The sequence below is a fragment of the Tyto alba genome, unplaced genomic scaffold (genome assembly GCF_018691265.1).
Source record: "Tyto alba isolate M040663 unplaced genomic scaffold, T.alba_DEE_v4.0 Super-Scaffold_23, whole genome shotgun sequence".
Taxonomy (NCBI): Eukaryota; Metazoa; Chordata; class Aves; order Strigiformes; family Tytonidae; genus Tyto; species Tyto alba.
In genome coordinates, this window is record NW_024881297.1 from 24058148 (window position 1) to 24078305 (window position 20158).

At 43.0% G+C, this 20158-nt stretch overlaps 1 protein-coding gene across 9 annotated transcripts in view; it reads left to right on the forward strand.

Annotated features, from left to right (window-relative positions):
• SLC20A2 (solute carrier family 20 member 2) overlaps positions 1 to 20158 on the forward strand; it is a 58015-nt gene that overhangs the window by 34646 nt on the left and 3211 nt on the right. For 7 of the 9 annotated variants that reach the window (XM_042796418.1, XM_042796417.1, XM_032997751.2 and 4 more), the window contains 5 exons: positions 1052 to 1168; positions 1850 to 2053; positions 3480 to 4068; positions 15092 to 15277; positions 15986 to 16070. In XM_042796418.1, coding sequence (XP_042652352.1) covers positions 1052 to 1168; positions 1850 to 2053; positions 3480 to 4068; positions 15092 to 15277; positions 15986 to 16070 — 1181 coding nt within the window. Of the gene's footprint in view, positions 1 to 1051; positions 1169 to 1849; positions 2054 to 3479; positions 4069 to 15091; positions 15278 to 15985; positions 16071 to 16583; positions 16669 to 20158 lie in introns of all 9 variants that reach the window. The other 2 variants (XM_032997752.2, XM_032997753.2) reach the window with 2 other exon arrangements.

Consider the following 20158-nt stretch of genomic DNA (forward strand, 5'->3'; position numbering starts at 1 on the left):
CATAAATTTGTTTTCTCCAGAACCTGACGCACTAGATACACTAGATAAATGCAGTCCATAGACTCTACAGCATAGCATAACATTACTGAAATTAATAAAAACCTTGAGAAGTTCCTGATTTGAGGGTAACATACAACTATTCCTTTTTCTTAAGTCTAATTGGCTATGTATCCAAGATGTTTCACAGTAAATCAGCTGTATAACCAACATTTCCTCATTAGTTGTACTGCCGAAGTAGGTCAGGCACTCTGCAGTGACTCATTAAGCAAAATAAATGAAATAAGAATCTTAATGTCCCTTCTGTTTCAGCTTAGCAGTCTCTAAAGTGCATGAATAAAAAGGTGGGACTCCGTTTTTGATTCTCAGGAAATACATGTTTATTCTCCAAGGCCTCTGTCCTGGCAACATTCACTCCCAAGGATGAATTAATCACGTAGGTTTCAAGGTAGATGCACATACATGGGTTTGAAAGATCAGAGTCCAAGCTCTTTCTTCATTAAGGGTCTGATCATTTAACTGAACAAGCACAAGGAGCTCTGTTGGGGGGATGCTTGCAGGAACATGAGTTATTGACATGATTGCGCATTGCAGGACTGAAACCTCAGCTCTCAAGTGCTACATTAAGCTATTATCATAAGCAAATAATGGCCTAGATTAAGCTAAGCATCAGGCTTTATTGACCAGAGCAAAGGTTAGGTAAATACTTACCCTAATGGGCAACATGGTTTAACATGCATTAGTGTATAAAATCACTGCAAGCTTGTTTTGGCAACCCTGATGTGGGAGTTTTACCCCTGGCTTCTTTGGAAATAAGGTCTCATTGGGGCAACAGAGAATTGGAAGACTAAACCTGCAAATGTTTGCACATCAGCTAGACCTTTAAATACTGCACAAACTGATACAAATGTTAAAAATGATCAGCTCACTCATGTTGGTTTCGAATACATTGTGAACAGAGGCTTTTCTGAAACAGATTGCTCTTCCACTGCCTGAGATAATTAAGTCATGTTCATTTATGGTTTGCTTGGGTTTTATTTCTTTGTCTTCACAGTACTGGGACTGGTACTACCAATGTGGGCCATTGCTCTAATATCAGTTGGTGTATCCTTAGTATTTGCCATCTTAGTCTGGATTTTTGTGTGCCCCTGGATGAAGAGAAAAATAGAAAGTAAGTAGTTGCTTGATGAAATGCAAGTGATGTAAAATCATGGAAAATTTCATTTCAGAGATGGAAGTGCCCTTGAGAGGTCACCTAGTCCAGTTCCCACCCACAGGCAGGATGTACTTAAACTGTTCCTCATGTATTTGTGTAACCTGCTCTTAAAAACCTGCAGTGGTAGAAACTCTAAACCTTGTTAGGCAATCCATTGCAGTGCTCATTTCTTCTAGAGGCTATCAGAAACAGGAAAATAAATCATGGAATATAATCTGGTTTATAGTTTATTAAGGAAATATTAAAGAGGAAAAATATGGCAGAACGTTCGTCTTTAAGTGACTTCTTTAATCTTACAGTAAGTTAGGCTGGTCACAGCATTTAGCTTTGCTACTCCTAACAAATGCAGTGTTTAAAACGCAGAGAAAAGTTTCAGATTTTGTTAATAAATGCACAACTTGGTGTTTTACTTCACTTACCTACTTTGGCAAATTTTGTAGGAAGAAACAAAGATGCTCTAGAATTTTCTGAGATTAATTTAGTAAAGATAAGTGTTAGAAATAAATAAAGAATGTGTATGAAATGGAGCCAGGTTATTTTATCCATGTTGATCTATGCTGTTGGTGCAAACAGTGGAAACATAAGCAGCAAGATGGATAGGCTGGGTTTAAAATTACAGTACTGTTATTTCCTTAGGCCGGTTAAAGAAAGATGCTGCACTGTCAAGGATATCAGATGAAAGTCTTGATAAAATTCAAGATGAAGAAACACCAGTCTTTAAAGAGCTTCCTGGTGCCAAAGCATCTGATGAGAGCACGATTCCCCTTACTGGCTCAGTAACAGAAGCTGCTGGGGCATCAGACACTATTGCAAATGGAAACCATCCACGTGTACCATATGGTAAGAAACTAAGACAACACAGGGGGTTTATATTCTCCCTGTTTCGATAGGTTTTCTTAACTGCAAGCAGGTCTCTGTTGTAAGTGGTAAATTAGCGTTTGGGATTTCCAGCTCTAATCCCTCCTCAGTACTTGTTGGGAAAGATGCTCGTTTGAGTGACGTTTTCTAGAGAGGGCTTAAAAGCAGTTACATCTTGTTTAGCTGTATTTCAATTTTAGAAACAGCTGTAAACAAAAATTACTTTTCTTTTTGCTTTACTTTGTATCCCTGATGGTGTTTCCATCCTTTTAAGCAGTGGAAAAATACCGGGAACACAAATTGCTGATGTATGAAGGTTAAATTCAGCATAAAGATGATTAGCATACTACCACAGGAGATGAAAAGATTTGGGCTTTAGTTGACAAACGTATGACCGTTTGGAGCGTGTCCACTAGAAAAATCTCACACATTGTTTTCTGAACATATATTTATAAGAAGTAGGCTTGTGTGCATAAAGCTCTTTTTGTTCTCCCATGTGGTGGGATCGCACCCCCCCACACTTAGCGGTCTGCTGACTTTGATACCACTTTGCTAACATCTACACAGCCCTGTAATTTGGTTAAAAATGCCTAATATATTCAACTGATTCTTACAAAATCAAATAAGTCATGACGTGAAGCGCTTTGAGTGGGTGCTTCCAGTTTAAAAATAGCTAAAACCAATTCTCAGTGTTGCACAGTGGAAATCCAGGAAGTCAGGAAATGAAAAAAAATAGTTTCTTCAGAAATACTGCCTTAGCTGTGACATGTGTCCTACAGCATATGCTAATGCTAAATGTATACACTGGGAATAACATCACGTTCATAGAAATAAGATATACAAAATATTGGAATAGCTGAGGAAATATTTCTGCAGAACATGAACTTTTTTGTTTTCTCTTTTTTTTTTTAAACGATTTTTAGGAGCTGTGTAAATGTCTCTTAAACATAGATACTTTTGAAAGGTGATATCATATTCAGTATGAAATGACAGTAAACCATCTTTCCTGAAATCCTTATTATGCCTATCCAGTGTAGACAAAACCTCAGAAAAAGCGGAGCTTATTTTACCGGAAAGGAATTTTACAGATATTACTTTTTCAAAGAACTTGAGAATTTAACCTTCAACTATCCCATTTGAATAGCCGATCCCAAGTGATTTGCTGCAGGTCATGCAGTGTGTCTGGGGGAGACACAGTGCTGGAACAAAGCTCTTTCTGCACAGATGATGAGAGAGTTTATTCTGCAGTGAACTGTATCTTGGCTTAATCCCTGCATCTATTGCAAATTGATCTTATTTTTCCTGTACTCTCGGATTGCTGCTGTTTTATTGTTTCGCAAAGTGGGAGGGAGGGGGCTTCTGTATTACATTTTGTAGAAATAAAAAATCTAAACCTCCGCCTTTTTAGGAAGGGCATTTTCGATGACGCACACCTCGGTGAAATCACCTGTTTCCAATGGCACCTTCAGCTTCGATGGCCAGATGAGGAGTGATGGCCACGTTTATCACACTGTGCACAAGGACTCTGGTTTATACAAAGACTTGCTCCACAAAATGCACCTGGACAGGGCCACTGACGAGAGGCCCGCTCAAGAAAACAACTACAAACTGTTACGACGCAACAACAGTTATACGTGTTACACAGCTGCTATTTGTGGCATGCCTGTGCATTCCTCCTTTAAGGCGGCGGATCCGTCAACTCCAGAGGACAGTGAGAAGTTAGTGGGAGACACCGTTTCCTACTCCAAGAAGCGAGTTCGCTATGACAGCTACTCCAGCTATTGCAACGCAGTGGCTGAGGCAGAGATCGAGGCGGAGGAGGGTGGGGTGGAAATGAAGTTGGCCTCCGAACTCTCAGATGCCAACCGGCCCCCAGTTGATCCTGTGGAAGAGGATAAGGAAGAGAAAGACACGTCTCAGGTCCATCTACTTTTCCACTTCCTCCAGATCTTAACAGCCTGCTTTGGATCCTTTGCCCATGGAGGTAATGATGTCAGGTAAGAGGATGAGATCTCCCAGGGTTTGGCAGCTTGGCTGCTCGGGAAGCATATTAATTTCTGCAGGCAGATGTGTTTTGCAGAGCTTGTGACACTGATGGTCCCTGGTGCTTTCCAGGAGTGGGCTGCTCAGTCTATGCTTTGTTTTCTTCTCAATGGTAACATCTTTTTTATTTGCTGCTAAATAAATTACTTTAATTCAGGTTTAATTTTGGCAAGGTTTGAGGCACTGAGACTCCCCGTGGCATGCCAACCACTGCAAAAGCAAACAGGGCAGTTCCAGCCCTGAAGAGTTAACAGCCTAGTTTAACTGCAAGATTGGAGACCATCAGCAAATGAGAGGTTTAGACTATTTTTGTCATTAGTTGAATTTAATCTCTTGTCACATTGTGAAAAGAGGTGTGTGAAGAATATTTTCATTTTGATTGCTGCAGCCCTTGTAGACTTCCCTTTGTGTGGAGTTTTCCAGGGGTCTAGGACTGTGTGAGGCAGTGTATCACTAAAATCTAACAAGCCTTAACATCACAGTCCTACTGAAGTTCAGAAGCTGCACACACAGCTTCTCCAGCTGCTACAGTTCTCTTACCAAAATAAAGATAGCTACCCCTGAGGAGCCCTGAGCACGTTCCCGTGCCTCATGCAGAGAGGGAACATGGGCTATGGCTCATCTCCTACCACTTGTTTGAGTCTTCCCATCTCCTGGCATAGTTCTGGTACGCAGTACCCCCCAGCAGGAGTTTTATCTAGAGCTGTTATCACCACTGAGTTGCTCCTTAAGTTCGGAAGAAGCCAGTGAGTTCATCCTTCAGTCATTTGTTTTAAGTGTGTCTGTCCTTAAATCCTATGGCATTAACATAATTTCCCAGGATAAAGGAAAAGGATCATCTTCCAGGAGTCTCTCTCTTGTGTTCGTATTGACTCAGGCAGCTGACAAAATCTTGAAGTCAGTCTCAGAAATGTTTATCTGCACTTCTCTGCCCTCTGTCATCTGGTCAGACTCCCATGAAATAGTGTCTCTTCACTCACTCATTTGTCAGCCCCTTTCCCTTTGAAGTCTCAGCTCTGTTTTATTCCACAAAGTGTAAGACTTCTGACCAAAGGATGTAGGATGTAGGCTCAAGATGGAGCATTTCATACCTTCTTTGCACTCACATTGTTCATCTGCTTGTAACACTGCTTCATCTGCAGGGCCCTATTGCACCTTGCCATCTCAGTGGCATGTGGCTGAAGGGCAGTTTGGGTGGTTTTGGTCTGTCCCTGGGAACATTGCATATTTTTTTCTTTAGGATTTGGCTGGGCTGCCTCTTCCCTAGGCCTGGAGCGATCCACTTGGTGTTTATTAGGTGTTCTTTTCTGTATTGTGATAAGGTCCCCTGAGTAATCCACTCAGAAGCTGTTTGTCGAAGCAGCAGTCCTTATTTGGGTTGTAGCTGAGACCGTACTGAGTCCCCTTCCCGCTGAACCCTCTCCGTGTTAGCCATGCCCTGCTGGTGTCGGTTTCAGCATTTGTAGAGGGGCTTTGCAGCGTCCATAACTTTCATAGTCCTCCTTAGGCATCTGGGCAAACACTGTCCCACTCAGCAAGGAGAACGGTTATTGCTCCTTGCTCTTGTCAGCCACCCGATTTAACTCACAGCTTGTCTCCAAAACACTTACAAACATGTCTCTTCCCTCCCTGTCCATCCAGCATTGTGGAAATCAGGAATAGGGCTTTCTCAAGAGCCACCTTGTCCTTGCTCCTGTTATTACTCCCTTCATATCTGCAGGGATCAGGCTGTGGGAAGGAGTCCGGGGTCCCCTCATCCTCTGGATCAGAGGACAGTGTTGCAGCTTGCTTTCCTTGTGGATGGTCTCCACCAACCAGGACTTCTGCTCTGACCATGCTGGGAAAAAGCAAAGACACATGGAGGCCCATACCCATGATCTGCAAGTGGCCAGCAGCAAGTGCCGAGGGGAACGTAGGAATATGGGCAAACACCACTGATATTTCTTGTAAAGTACCCTGGGAAATATCATTGCAGAAAGTTCACATGCTACCCCAATAGGTGCCCCTGTTCCTTTATTCCCAGTAGGTGATTCTGTACATACTCCTCAAGGGCTCACATGTTTATGCAAGCATCACTTGCCTTTTCTGTGGGAGGCAAGGGTAGTAGAGTTTGTTAAAAATTATCTGTAAGGATGCAGTCAGTTCAGAAATCAAATTTGGTGTTGATAGGAGCTGGACAGGATGAACGACAAGTTTTAGACTGTGCAGTATGCTTTGTTGCATCTTACAGCCTAATTCCCCCAGATTCCTGCATTTGGACTATCTCGTTGCCTTGGCAATATCCTTTCCTGAAAATTCGTATTTTTTAGTGTGTTACAGATCTATACTTCTGTCAGTGATCCTACCAAGTTTGCCAGCAAGCATGCATTTTTATTAAATGCTGTTTATTCCAAAATCTCTTCTTAAGCTGAATTCATGTGATTGCAAAACTAAAGAATAAGTTAGCTTCATTCTGTCAAAGCTGGTAGAAATGCAAGAAGATGGTCATGGGTGTAAGATTGGATAGGAACCCATCCTTGCAATTGTACTGAGTTCCAGCTAAGCAATAAAAATTAAAGACCCCTCATCCGAAAAGGTTGAGTAGATAAACCACTCTGGGAATGCACTTACCTATCCTGTGTATTATGCAGCAGAGACATTTTGCCAGTCTTTGTCTAGCAGAGCAGAAGACTTCTTACTGGGCTCTTGGCTCCTCTGCATGTTGCATAAAGATCTGCAGAGCTCAAAAGGCAGTGCATTGTTTTAAAAATAATGCAGTAGAACCTAGCTAGTAGCACAGCTTTCTGTCCACATTTCCATAAGCAGGCAAGTCTTGGCAATCCATTTTCCCCTGATGGCTGCTATCTTTTCATCTCCCTACTTTGTTCACTTTCCTTCTGCTCATTTTAGGTGCTGCTGTCAAGCTTCTTCTCTATTTTTTTTTTCTCATCCTTGAATCCTGTTGTTTAAATCCCGCTTTCCACTGCATATGGTTTTAAGTTTCTTGTTCATATATTTAGGGAAGAACCTTCACTGTCCACATCTTTTTCTTTGGACTTGTCTCCTACATTTTCCTTCCCCATGCTGGAACTTACTTTCATCCCATGTTTTCTATTTATTTTCCATCAGGTTGTTTGCTGGTATTCCTTGAAGGGACGGGAGCAAACAAGAGGAATGAAGAGAGAAAAATTAAAAGCTAACGTAAAAATTAAAAACTGCAGATAGTTAAATGATTGACCTATTTTAGAGCATATTTAAGCATGAGGCATACGGCACGGACTGAACCATGATGCAACTCAGAAACACTTCATGGAGCAGAAGTGCCCCACATAGTTTGGATAGCACTTTAGTGGGCAAAAAATCATATGAAGATCTCCCTTGTTTCGTTGTCCAGGCTTTTCCCCTGGACCTTGGAGGGGTCAGTATTTTGCCTTTGACTGCAGAACTAACTCATAATAAGGGTTGCTAGACCCCCAGTTTCTTCCAAGATGATGCTTTTTAGCATCATAATGCTACCAGCCATCTTTGCCGCAGGAGTTGATGTTTGTAGCAGTCAGGGCTCATGTTTAGGCTGACCTCAGCAGGGATCCTGGCTGGGGCAGTTGTGCGTTAAAAGAAACAGGGAGTCATGGTAACTCCTTATTTGGGTGACTGTTTTGTTCAGACCATCCCCTCCTGCCCCCCTGCCGCAGAGCTTATATGCGCTGTGTCAAGGATGCTGGAGCCCTTCCAGGGCTGGGACTAACTGAGCTGGGCCGAGAGCCTTGTGTCACCATCGTGCACATGGGCTGAATGAAATCTAAAGAATTTAAAATCCCGACTAAATGTGTTGGGACAGAACCACTGAAAAAAATGTTGTTGTTGAACTTAATTAGCGGCGCCAAGTGAGCAGGTCCTACTGGCTCAGCACCCGAGCACAAAGGGAGCACGTCAGGTCATTGCAAGGGCAACAGGAGAATAAAAAGGGCAGGATGGAAAAAAAGACCTGGGCCAGGAGCGTGACACAAGGAAAACTGCCAGCTTCCTAAATGCTTGTTTAGAGCCAGCTTTCCAGAGAGGCCAGGAGGCTGGACTTTGTTGGCCAGCAGGGATTATATGGTTGAGTTGGACTGAGCTTATTTTCTGTAAATATAGGTTGGTTCATCAGGAATCATGATGATCCGGAGCTCAGTGCTGCAGCTGCAGCAGCCTACCTGTATAAATGCAGGTAGCAGGAGAGTCGCTGAAGCTGTAGAGTTTATGCCGCGTTTCGGTCTGGAAGCATGTCTGAATTAACTAGCTCCTGAAAACGAGGGCAGTTGGGCAGGCTGTTTTGGAAATGGCTGGAGAGGGACTGCTAATCCCATAGGTATCTCCTGTGCCCAGCACAACAGTGGCTGTGATTGCTTTTCTACTGGGTTGGGAGTGAGAAAGCTGTGAGCAAACAGTGCCTCAGCCCCGCAGCCCATCCAAGCAAACAGGAAGATGCTTTTGTTGACTCAAGCTACTTCTGGAGCTCATTATTCCTTGAACTCTTGCAATAGAAGCAGGATGACACATGGAAAGATGCTGTAGGTCAACGTGAGGTTTGCTGATTTAAATCTGCTGTTTATGCTGTGAAAAAACCCTGAGCCTTGTGCTCCTACACACCTGTCTGTGCATGTATGTAGTCTTTTCTCGTACAGATTCCTTCTCCTATAAATGGGTAGCTTCTTCTGTCCCTTCCTACCCCTCCCTCTCCACATCAGGCCATCATTCCTGCTGTCACCGGAAAATCCCTGGGGATGACAGAAGGAGCCATGTGCCCTGGCTTGTGTGAGCAGGCATCTACCCTGGGCTCATGCATTCCAGCCGCGGAGGAAGGTGGTTTGTTATTGTGATGGTGGCAGGAGCCGTGATGCTCCAGCTGAACACGGCGACCGCAGACCGTGCCGCCTGCCCGTGTCTGTGTGCGCCAGGGTGCAGGCAGGACCTTGGTTTAGCTGGTACATGCTGCAGGGAGGAGAAACCTGCTCGGAGATGTTTCATGGTTGTGCAGGGGATCTCGGGTTTGCTGAGTTTCTGCTGCATAAATTGTTTGAATGTGGCTGCTTTAATTAAATTTCACGTGGAGGACTTCAGGGCTATCCTTTGTGTTTTCGTACTTAGATATGATAGGAAAGAGAGGTCATTCATGTCAGAGTCTGCAGGTAATGCCATATGTATTTATGGCACAAGCTTGACAAAGAATGGCTCTTTTACTATCCAAACTATGTAGGCTATGTTACTGCAGACAAGATTTAAAACTATTTCAGAGATATAGTAAAAATGCTTAGTATTTTTTATATAATTCTACACACTCAGAGTGGTTTTAGAGAAACTGAATTGCTACCAGATAGGGACTTCATTACTGAGCAAATAAATGCAAGGTGAACTAGGAAATACCTGCTTGCCCAAAATACAAGGCAATACAAGGGGAGAGGAAACTTCTTTCACTGCCCTACAGACTTCTCTGGAGTTTTAGGTCAAAGCACACAATGAGCAATGGGACTCACCTTTTCCCCTCCCCCTAAAGTAAATGCAATGGGATTAAAGGAGGGAAGGCCCAGAACATTGCCAGTATCTCACAGCACAGAGAGCTTAGTAGGATTCAGTCTCTTGGCTAAATAAGGAGTCTAAAGGAGCTATAATAAAGCTGGATTAGAAAATGAGTATTTATTTCCTCCCTGAGAGCTGCAGTCAAGATCATTTAGAGTATTTAGGAAGCTAACATGTCCATTACCATTACTGAGAGCAGCCTGGAATCTGTTCTCTTCCCTTTTCAATATCAGTCTGTCCTGCAAATGCAGCCCATGTCCCGAGTAGACAAGAATCTTCACTTGTGTCCTTAATTGTGCGGGTACGTGGCATCTTTGTTGTGCCACGCAGGCAAGCCAGAGAAGGGCAGCATGAAACAGGGGGCTCCGGTGGGTGCAGGAATCCCTCCTCATCCTTCTGCAAGCAGGGCCCATGAGCGGGCTTGCCGGGGGAACGCTGATGCTGGTGGGTGAGGGGGAGGATGCACCCAACCCTCCAGGGCCCAGGCAGTTGGGGTTTCAGGGCCAGCATTTACAGTACGCAGCGATGAGCTGCAGGAAGAAATATGTAGCCTTCCTGACTATTAATACACCCAAAGCTTGCACTTCACAGGGCACGGCTGTGACACACTTTTTGTGCTATGGTATGCACGCTATTTCAAAACTATCCGATTATTGGAACTAGGATAAAACTCTCTTGGTGATATAAGATCTCTGAAGATCAGGACATACTTTTTTCCTGTTGGTAGATACAGGCATATCTTCCCTGCACCCTTTCTCATCTGGGTGATATCTTCAGCATATTCAGAAATATGATCCCACTTATTTTCCAAGTGGAAAGCTTGCTTGTGAAATTTTGGATTGAGAAATAGTAAAATGACTGGGGAGTTTGTAATTATATTTGTAATATTGGAAGCCTAATATAGATTTCTCAGATGACTGTTTTGCTTGTCATTCGGTTTTAATCAGTGATAATGTATGTGTCAAGCTTCTTTCACTCAACTAGAAGAAGTGGCTAAAACAATCTGGTTTTTCAGGTAGCAGAGAATCAAAGCGTGGTCATCAAGTAGTCTGTAGATCATGGATTATAACAGAAAGCTTATTCAGAGCGTAGCATTTAAATACAATTAGATTTTCTTTTTTGAGCAACTCACTACTCCCCTCAAATAAGAAGTAGCGAGGTAGTAGTAATGTTGCTAGTTTATTAAATATTTTGACAAGTTTGATGGCGTTTTGTGGTAGAACATTCAGATGATGGCATCCTTCCATTACTGAAAAAAACATCCATTTTTACTAAAAAATACACCCCTAAAACATTGTAGTCCTTGTTTCTCCAGAGAAGGGCCTGGGCTTCTGACCCAAAGGTACCTAAAAATCTCTGCTTGTGTGTGTGTGTGCATGGGAAACTGTAATTTCTAAGCCTGCGGAATGTGGGGGGTGGTTTGTCAGTAATACTATCTGTCTCACAGGGGAAAGGAGAAGCCAAGTCTATTTATAGTTCAGATTCACTGTCAAATGCTATCTTTCACGACAGCTTTATAAATGGTGCAGGACAGATTTTCAATTGGCACAAGCCAGCAGAAAAAGAGAAGTCGTGCCAATTCACGTTAGTCGAGAGAGCTAGGGAAATCATCATGAGAGTCAGACAGCACTTCAGAATCACTCAGCAGCACTTCGCCGAACCGCCGTGACACACGTCTGCAAGTACAAACATTGCTGTGGATGGCATTTAATCCTGTATCGCGCCTCCGGGGAAGGCAAACAGCCCCTGTGCACTGCCCCTGCGGCTGAGTCCTGTGCCCTGCGACTAACCGGGGCTGGCGGAGCCCAACAGAGGTAGTGAAAAATCCTGGATGTGGAGAATACACTTTACGACAGGTAGACTCAGAGGTTGGGCTTCTTACGCTGTAAAGTCATCCTAAAATTAACTCGTAATGGCCATCCTCCTGTCCTCAGTGGAAAAAGGCATATTAGATGTGCAAAACTAAAGTAATATCACGACAGGAGTAGCTTATCTTGGCTTTTAAATGCAAGAGCTAAAAAATACGGTAACATCCTTGAAAGCACTTGAGTTACACAGAAACCTAATGGCAGTTTTACCTATAGATAGATGTGGATAGGGTTTCAGAGCCTCTGGGTGACCATCTTGGGCGTTTTTCTTCTTCCTCTAAACTACCACGAATAAGACTTGGAGCTCCAGCACAAAGGGGAGTTAGTTAAGGCCAGCTGCGTGGGAGAGTAAGAGAAAATCACTTCTCGCAGATAGACTTGTGAAATAAGTCTTAGCTGAATGCATGGGAGATTTGAGGTCTTCTTTCCTGCTAATCATGTCTGGAGTCAAATGAGATAGAACCAGTGAGAAACACTGTGAAAGCCACATCCCAGTCTAGCCGGCGTCCTCGTGGTTCATCTGCTTAGTCACTCAGCTGTAGGAGACGTGTTAACTGCAGAAGGTCTCAAAGCAAAGTCGCTCATCTTACAACGCCTATTTTTTTGATGTGTTGTTTCTCCCTTACTCTCCTGTTGGGACTGGTTGTCTTCTACCAACGAGCTCTTCCTAGTCTCAAGGATGCTTGATTGCACATGCTCATGGTAATGTCTCGGAGCTGATGTAAGCAGTACCAAGACCCTTGTTTTTGCAGTTGGTGAGTCAGACACATTCATTGCAAGCTTTTGGAAGTTTTGTGGTGGGACTTCTTCTGGAGCTTTGTGTTAGCTTCTTCTAGAGCTGTTTTCCATTGACATGGGAAGTGTTGATCCTGCAAGCCCCTGGGACTGAACCTACTGAACAAATCCAGAAGACGAAGGAGACCTCTGAAGAGCTGTGGTGGTGGTAGATTGGAGCCACTGGCTGCGCACTGCTGCTGGTTGCTGGCTGTTGGTAGCCACTTGCAGGTATTCAGGTTGGGAGACGCCCTTGTTCCTAGGAGCTGAACATTTAAGTCACATTGAACGTGATTTACAGGGAGAGGAGAAATGTCTCTCTGGTATAGATAACCAGTGGTGCACATACCCACAAAATAAAATGCAATTAATTACCTTTTTGCCTTTCCAATCATATATGGATCCAGTGCTCCTCTGCTTTCTTTTCCTACTGGGAGGGTATCAGAAGTGCTGCCTCTGTGGGCATCAGTGATCGGTGGGATCCTCCGAGGCTGAGCATAAGTCAGCAGCATTTTGCCTTGCCTTCCGTTGCCACAAATAAGAAAATAACCTTTTCTTTGAGGATTAAGCTTAGTTGATTCACAGAGGTGTAGCATTTGCAAATAATTAAAACTGGATTTTGGTACAAAAGAGCAGAGTTTGCTGCTGTAGTTTTTGAAGCTTTTTCTGTCTTCCCATTTACATTAGGACTGACTAATATCCATCCATAATCTCTTCAGAACAGTCAGGAATCAGTGCCTAGGCTCGCTCCAAATGTACCTGTTATTTTCAACAGGGAGGTTGTCCCCATGTCATACAGCACTATAAGAAGGGATGATCAGTTTTCCTTTTATTTACCCAATCAATGTTTTAGTTGCCTTTATCAATCCTTCTGCATCCATCAGTTGAAGGTACAAAGAATTACCTTTGTTTTTCTATGCACAATACGGTATTTAAATGTGCAAGTAATTTCATCCCCACCTGAAAACACTGGCAAAGAAGTTGCAGGTCGACTTACAAGTATTAGAAATGCTTCGATCAAGAACCTCTTCTTCCTTGAAGGTAATATAATTCTTGAATTTAGGCAGTAAGGACTTTTGACATACCGTTCTTTCAGTCACATAAAAACTCAACAAGTCAAAGGCACAGTATCAGACCAGAATTTTAAAGTATTTTTGCAAGTGGAAATCACTCTTTATTTAAAGCTTATTTAGTTCTTCATCATACTGCCCAGTGTCTCTAAACTTACTGGATTTTATTATCTGTGCTAGCTCACTGATTTATTTCCAGCATCATTCTCAAAATTCGTAAGAATTATTCATTCCTTTTTATATCAAAGAGCATTTTGAAATATTTTCATTTGCCTCGCAGCTTGAATGTTGTGTGTGTTCAGAAGGGAATATTCCTTCCTAGTTGCTTTGCTTCGGGACCACTTCTCAGGGTTCAGAGCTCAATTTCTCAAGGACCAGAAGAAAGAAGGAGGGTCTCGTGTTGCTTAGATGCACCGAGCTTTGCAATGCTGAGGGCCCTTGTCTTTTGGCAGCTAGCGCTCAGCCCCTAGCACCTTGTACCTGGTAAGGATGGCATTCAAGTAAATTATTAACTGTCAGTTACAGTGGCTTGGTTTGCACAACATTTGACATTAAAACTGGCTCTTACTCCATCTGTGTGCTTTGGAGCGAGACCAGGAACTAAATTTAGCTGGTCCTGGCTGCAGGGTGAGCATAGCTGTTGGTCCTGCCTGCAGCGCTCGCCGCAACCCCGTGCTCCTTATCGGTTTACAAAGAGGGGAGCTTCCTGTTGGTTTTCAGACTTTCTGAACTACATCGGACAGGTTTGCTCTGCTCTTCTCGTGATTATTTAGACAGAAGTGTAGCTCTGCCTTGCTTCTTCTGCTTTTTTGGTTGTGGATAAATGCTGCTCAACAGGGCAAGCAGCTACTCAGTTTAGCAAAAGAGCTGCAAGTAAAAAAGATGTCATAGTTCTTATCTGCGTTTTAGTATTCAAAGCCTCTAAAGTAACTGGATACCAGCTTTCAGGATTTTCTTCTAACTTTCATGTCTAGAAACTTGATGCTTTTTCAGAATAAACAGAGTCAGAAGTCTCGCTCCAGGCACCAGAGACTCCAGCCACCAATATCAGGTGACCTGCATTTAGGAGTGGGGACTTCAGTGTTGCTGATTTTCAGAGTTTTTCTAGGTAGCAGCAGCAGGATAGCAAAAAGAGCTTACACCAGCTCTGTGTCACCAAGGAGTCCTCTCTGATCCAGTCCAACTAGCTCTACAACACATTTGAAGAGGACTAAGTCACCTTCCTGGCTGCATTCTGATCATATCTCCAAATGTTACAGTTTGTCAGACCAGATTTATATTTGTATCTTCTTGTCTGCAGTGGTAATTCTGTTCATTAATTTTCCTCTTCGACAAAAAGAGCTAATTTAATGCGTGAATTTTAAAGATGCAGAGCTACTGGATTGGTAAGTTTTGAGATAATTTCAGCACAGTACTGAAAACACTGGGTTTTGTCCCAGAACAGACATAATGAGGTATTACTGACTCTGATATTTCCGGTAACCATTTGTAAAAGAGAAATTCCTTTCAGCATTCTCTGTAGTTATCAGTGACAAAGTGACAACTGAAAAAGCAACATGATAAGAGTACCCCACTGCAGCCTTTCCAAGCGAGAAAGAGTGTTGCCTGTAGGGTCAAGTCAGAGAAGAGCTGCATGCGTGATGAAGAAAAATCACACAAAAATAAGAGACTTCTTTCAAGGCAATTATCTGCATTTTTATAACTCGGGCGATGTTTTTCTGTTTCTCCAGCAATGCTATTGGTCCCCTCGTTGCGCTCTGGCTTATCTATGAGCAAGGTGGTGTAATGCAAGAAGCGTCAACTCCTGTCTGGCTGCTGTTTTATGGAGGTGTTGGGATCTGTGTGGGTCTCTGGGTCTGGGGTAGAAGAGTAATCCAGACCATGGGTAAAGACCTCACTCCAATCACACCGTCAAGGTAGGTGCCCAGTTGTCATTGCAGTTGTGTGAACTTTGTGTGTGAACCAATCTGAGAAACTGCTGCTCCAGTATTTTGTCTGTAATGCAGTTTGCTGGATTTGCTGTGCTTTGAATTTAGTGATAACCTGGCTTCAGCTTCTCCGTCTTTCTAAAATATGAAAGAAAAAGGAGGAAAAGGAGAGAAAGAAAGAATGAGAAAGAAAAAGAGAAAGGAAAAAAGATAACCCTATAAACTAATACTGAATGTATTCGAGGCATAGAGGCCTACGTGAACAGAGTCCTCTGCTGATGACCTAATTAACGTGGCAGAAGGTGCATTTGGAAATGACAAGATTACAGTGGCTTTCCCAGTGTGCTTCGGATTATTAAAACCATATGTATTTATTACAGTAATTTTCATCCTTAATGCATACTCGACCTCTGCTGGTGCTTAACCGAATTACTAATTAGGCATGATTCACCGCAGCGTAGAGTAGTAAGAGCCCCTGACGCGATGAGCCGTGCAGCCGGGTTACTACAGGTGACTAGCCTGTGCCGTTCCCATTATTCAGCCCTTCCTTGTTCTCTTAACTTATTCCTATGACAAAAATCAGTCGGAGATAAAACAGTCGAAAGAAGAAACGGGTAAGACTTTGGCACGCTGCATGGTATCAGTCCAAGCTGATGCAAAGAGTGATTGTGAAGTGTTTTCTTATGCTTCCCGCAGTGGATTCACTATTGAGTTGGCTTCGGCGTTCACAGTTGTGGTAGCTTCCAATGTTGGACTTCCTGTCAGTACTACACACTGCAAGGTATGCCTTTGCCCAGCGACTGCAGTCAGGGCAGTCCGGACTATTCATCTTAAAATTGTGCCGCTCGAGCCAGCGGATAATGGCACGGCGCGGGGAAAACAGCCGCTCCTGCAGGATGGTTAGGCGGAGGTGCGGCAGCGCGTCTCGGCTGTGCCAGCGACACTGGAAAATAATCAGGCTTCCAAAAAGCGGATTGGAGTTGTCATGGTAAAGTCGCTGCAGTCAGGCACAGCGTGAACTCCCTAGCTGTGGTTAAAGAAAAACAGCACTTACAAAAAACGTGACTTCAATTTGAAAGCAATGATTACGAGGAAGAACGTGGTTTCCTCCGATGGTGCCATTTGAACCTGGTCGGGCGGGTAGCATTTCTCCCTTGTTCAGAGGCTGCGCACCATTCATCATTTATACTTCACTTTCTTGATAAGTGCATGGCATGGGATTTCCTGCATATAACTCTTTTACTACAGGTTTTCCATCTGTCTTTTTTTTTTTTTTTTTGTTATTTCTTCACAGTGGATTTTGCATTGAAGTAATGTGTGCGCTAACGGTACTTGTAGCCTCAAATGTGGGTATTCCAATAAGCTCCACCCATTGCAAGGTATTGGAGTTTGCAGTGATCGCATCAGTAAATCACATCACTAGGACAAACCATAACAAAATACAAGAGATACCAATCGTTGCAGATTGCCTTCACTATGCAATGCGCCGCGCAGACAGCAATTGCAAAATAATGAGGACTGCTTTTAAAGCTGGTATGGCTAAGCAAAGTCAGCATTATAAGTAATTGCACAAAAGTCGGGAATGTCTTTCACGTGATCATATTGAACTAATATAGACATATTAAAATAATGTAGACTTGTAGTTTGTGTGATCCTGGTTACACGTATTTTAGAGCCATACTGCTACATCATTAAGCTAATACTTTAATGTCTCTCTTCTTTTAAACCAACTTGTCCTCACTTTTGTGCATTATAATGCAGAATCAGGCCCTTGTAATTAGTTCTATGAACAATGTTGCTAGCCTTTTCCAAAAAAACAAAAAAAAAAACAAAAAAAAAAACAGTTTAAGGTATAGATATATATAGATATAGACTGGGTAATGAGCAGAATTTAATTGTGTCATATGATACGCTGTGTGAGAAGACATTTACATTGCCTGTGGGCAAAAGGAAGCATGTGCACATTTACACTGCTGGAAGAACACGGTGGGGATTTGGAATTTTGTTCCCCAGGAAATTGCCAAATCAGATATCCCATCTTTCTTTCCTTTGCTTCCCCATGGACTCCCAAGCTCTTGGAAACGCGGAGCTGTCTGTATCACTCGCCCTTTGGCAGGGCACGGGGAAGCCCCTCTGAAATCAGAGACCCCAAAGCAGAAAATCCCCGTGATCTTGGAGCCCATCCAGCTGTCTGGGGCTGGGGCCGGCAGGTTTTCAGGGCTAACTGCTCCATGGCATGGCAGGCGGGCTGGCAAGAAGCCGGGCATCCTTGCCTGTGACATTGACCTGGTTTCCAGTGAAAGAGTCAGTGAAATCCACACATCCTGCAAAATCAACCCAAGTTGGTTCAAGCGGCCTTTTTCTAGTGAAAACCATTTCTTCAGAAAGCCTTCCTCTATTGCGAAATCATTTCTTTCTTCTGTTGTACAGCTCTTTGAGAAGCGGCCAAAGGCTGAGATGCTCTGAAAGGCTGTTCAGATTTCCTGGCGTTGGCTGAACTCTGTTTCCTCTGAATCAAGTAGGGAGGGGAAAATTAATAACAATGTGATCCACTTCTAAAAATGCTAGCCTGAAACCACCTCCCTTTAAGCTGCCTGGTATATCAAAAGCATGATGAAGAATTTGCCAGGGAGAATAATACAGCTTTGATTATCCCAGTTGCATGCCTGAAGAACTTCTAGCCAACCATCGTAAAAGAGAAAATACCCTTTGGTGTAGACAAATAGACTGAATTTTAAAAGAAACTGTCTTGGAAGCCATAAGCTAATGAGAGGGCAGCATTAGGAGGCATTCATTGACTCAATGCAGTTAAAAGCTTGGTCTTTTATAACTGCAGAGCAAAATAATTTTTTTGAAAAAATATTTCCATAGAAGCAGTTAATATGGTTAGTCTGTGTCTGCTCCCTGCAGTTGTCTGTATCTCATGAGATGGATCATTCTTAATGGGAAGATCCACTTTGCAATAGGATTAGACTGTTCCAGGATGTCACATTATTATAACTGACTCTGTGTTTCAGCAAAATGAGATCCTGAGTTGAAAGATCTTAAGTGATGTAACACAAGATAAAGCAAACACTTGTAACAGATGTATTCCTTGTTTTGTTTGAGGGCCCAGTGAAGGAGTAAAAGAACTATTATATAGCATTTACTCCCTGGGAAAATGCCTCTCCGAAAGTGTAGTCAACCACTGAGATGGAAATGCCTTCTTAAAAATCAGCAGAAAAATTATTTTGCCCTAGAAATCTAAAAGAAAATAAGTTCAAGGTGAGCGTAGTCCTAAGCCTCTAGCATCAAGGAGTGGGAATTATTCTTTTCCTCAACATTTGTTCCGCAGCAAAATAGCATTTGCTAAAGTGGGAGCCCTATCGAAGGGGTGTCAGTCAAGTGAATGTGCAGCAACTAGATAAACTGATGGCAAAGAAGGAGCAGCGTGAAACACCTTAGCTGAAGGGAGACATTTTTGGGGTGAAACAATAGAACATAACAAAGAATGGAGACCAAGTTTGAAGGAAAGCTCTGGGCAGCAGTTTTCAGGTCTTGGGAGCAGATGTGGCAGCAAACTGAAGATTGGTAACAGGAAGAAAAGCATTAGCTTCCGAGAAAGATTCATCAAACCCTCTTGGATCAGGAGCTGCATTCAGTCCTAACTCAGAGGCTTTGGTCTCCATGAGGTAGCCACTGCCCAATATGCCTGTCCTAAATCTACAGCCCAGCAGCTTTTCCACGCTCGGTGCCTGCTGAGAGCCTCAACTGCACCTTTGTCCTTGCCACAAGTCAAAGGGGACAGGAAAGTCTCTCTGAAAGCCTCCAAGTCAAGAGAGCCTGAGGGAAAGACCTAACCTTTTGATCCTCCAAAGGAGTTTGTGAGGCTGAACGCGGCAGCCGCGTTGCTCTGCCTTCCCCTGTTCAACCTCCCTTGGAATTTATCACTGAAAAGCCTGTGTGGTGTGAATGCATACCTTGCTTTTCTGCTGCCCAGGTAGGCAAATGATCATACTGAATCTTACACGTAGTGCCTGTTATTTATTCTAAGGTATGAGATGTAGAAATAAACGGGCATTTCTCAGCTGTAACAGATTGAACATGTTCACATATGGATAAAATTAGAGTGCAGCAGTTAAATGCTTTTTCTGTGCAAAAGTGACTTTGCTGAGGTCGTACTGTCAGCTCCATTTTGCTGTCATGATTTCGGGGTTTTGAAAAAAAAATTCTCTGTGTCGCTATGATGGAATTATCATGTTCTGTGTGTTGTTATGGTATGTCATTGCATAGGAACAAGAGAGCCAAGAGCACTTCTGTAATGCTTTAAGCAGAGCATACTGAAGGCAAACTGTACTGGTTTCAAACCAATCTCAAAGTAGATATCATCTGAAATTCTGCAGATGGTGTAGTGTCCCTACACCCAAGTTTTAGCTACTCTTCTAACCCCTAGTCCATCAGAATCACTATTAATAAACTAAACCTTAATAATGTTTAAAACAGATTACCAATGCCATCATTGCTGATACCTTTTAAATTTCAGGAAGGACTCAGAGATTATCGTACGTAGACTGCAGACTCACTCAATAAGCAATGCTGCTTGTTGCAAGCATGACAGACGGATGCTAAGGACGTGCAAAATGTAAAGCAGAGCCTAACAGCTGAGCTGCTGAAAAACCAAACGCTGTTTCCTCGTGTTAACACTTTGATATCGTCAGAAGTGTGGGGTTCCTCTTAGCTGGGTGCCTCCTAAATACACTTACACCTCCTAAATGCAGAATAGCATGTTGTCCACTCAAGGGGTGTGCAGATTAAATATTCCCTAACAGATTTCCTTATTGGATAAATATTATCTAACAGATTTACTTATTGTATCAAGCTTTTGACCAA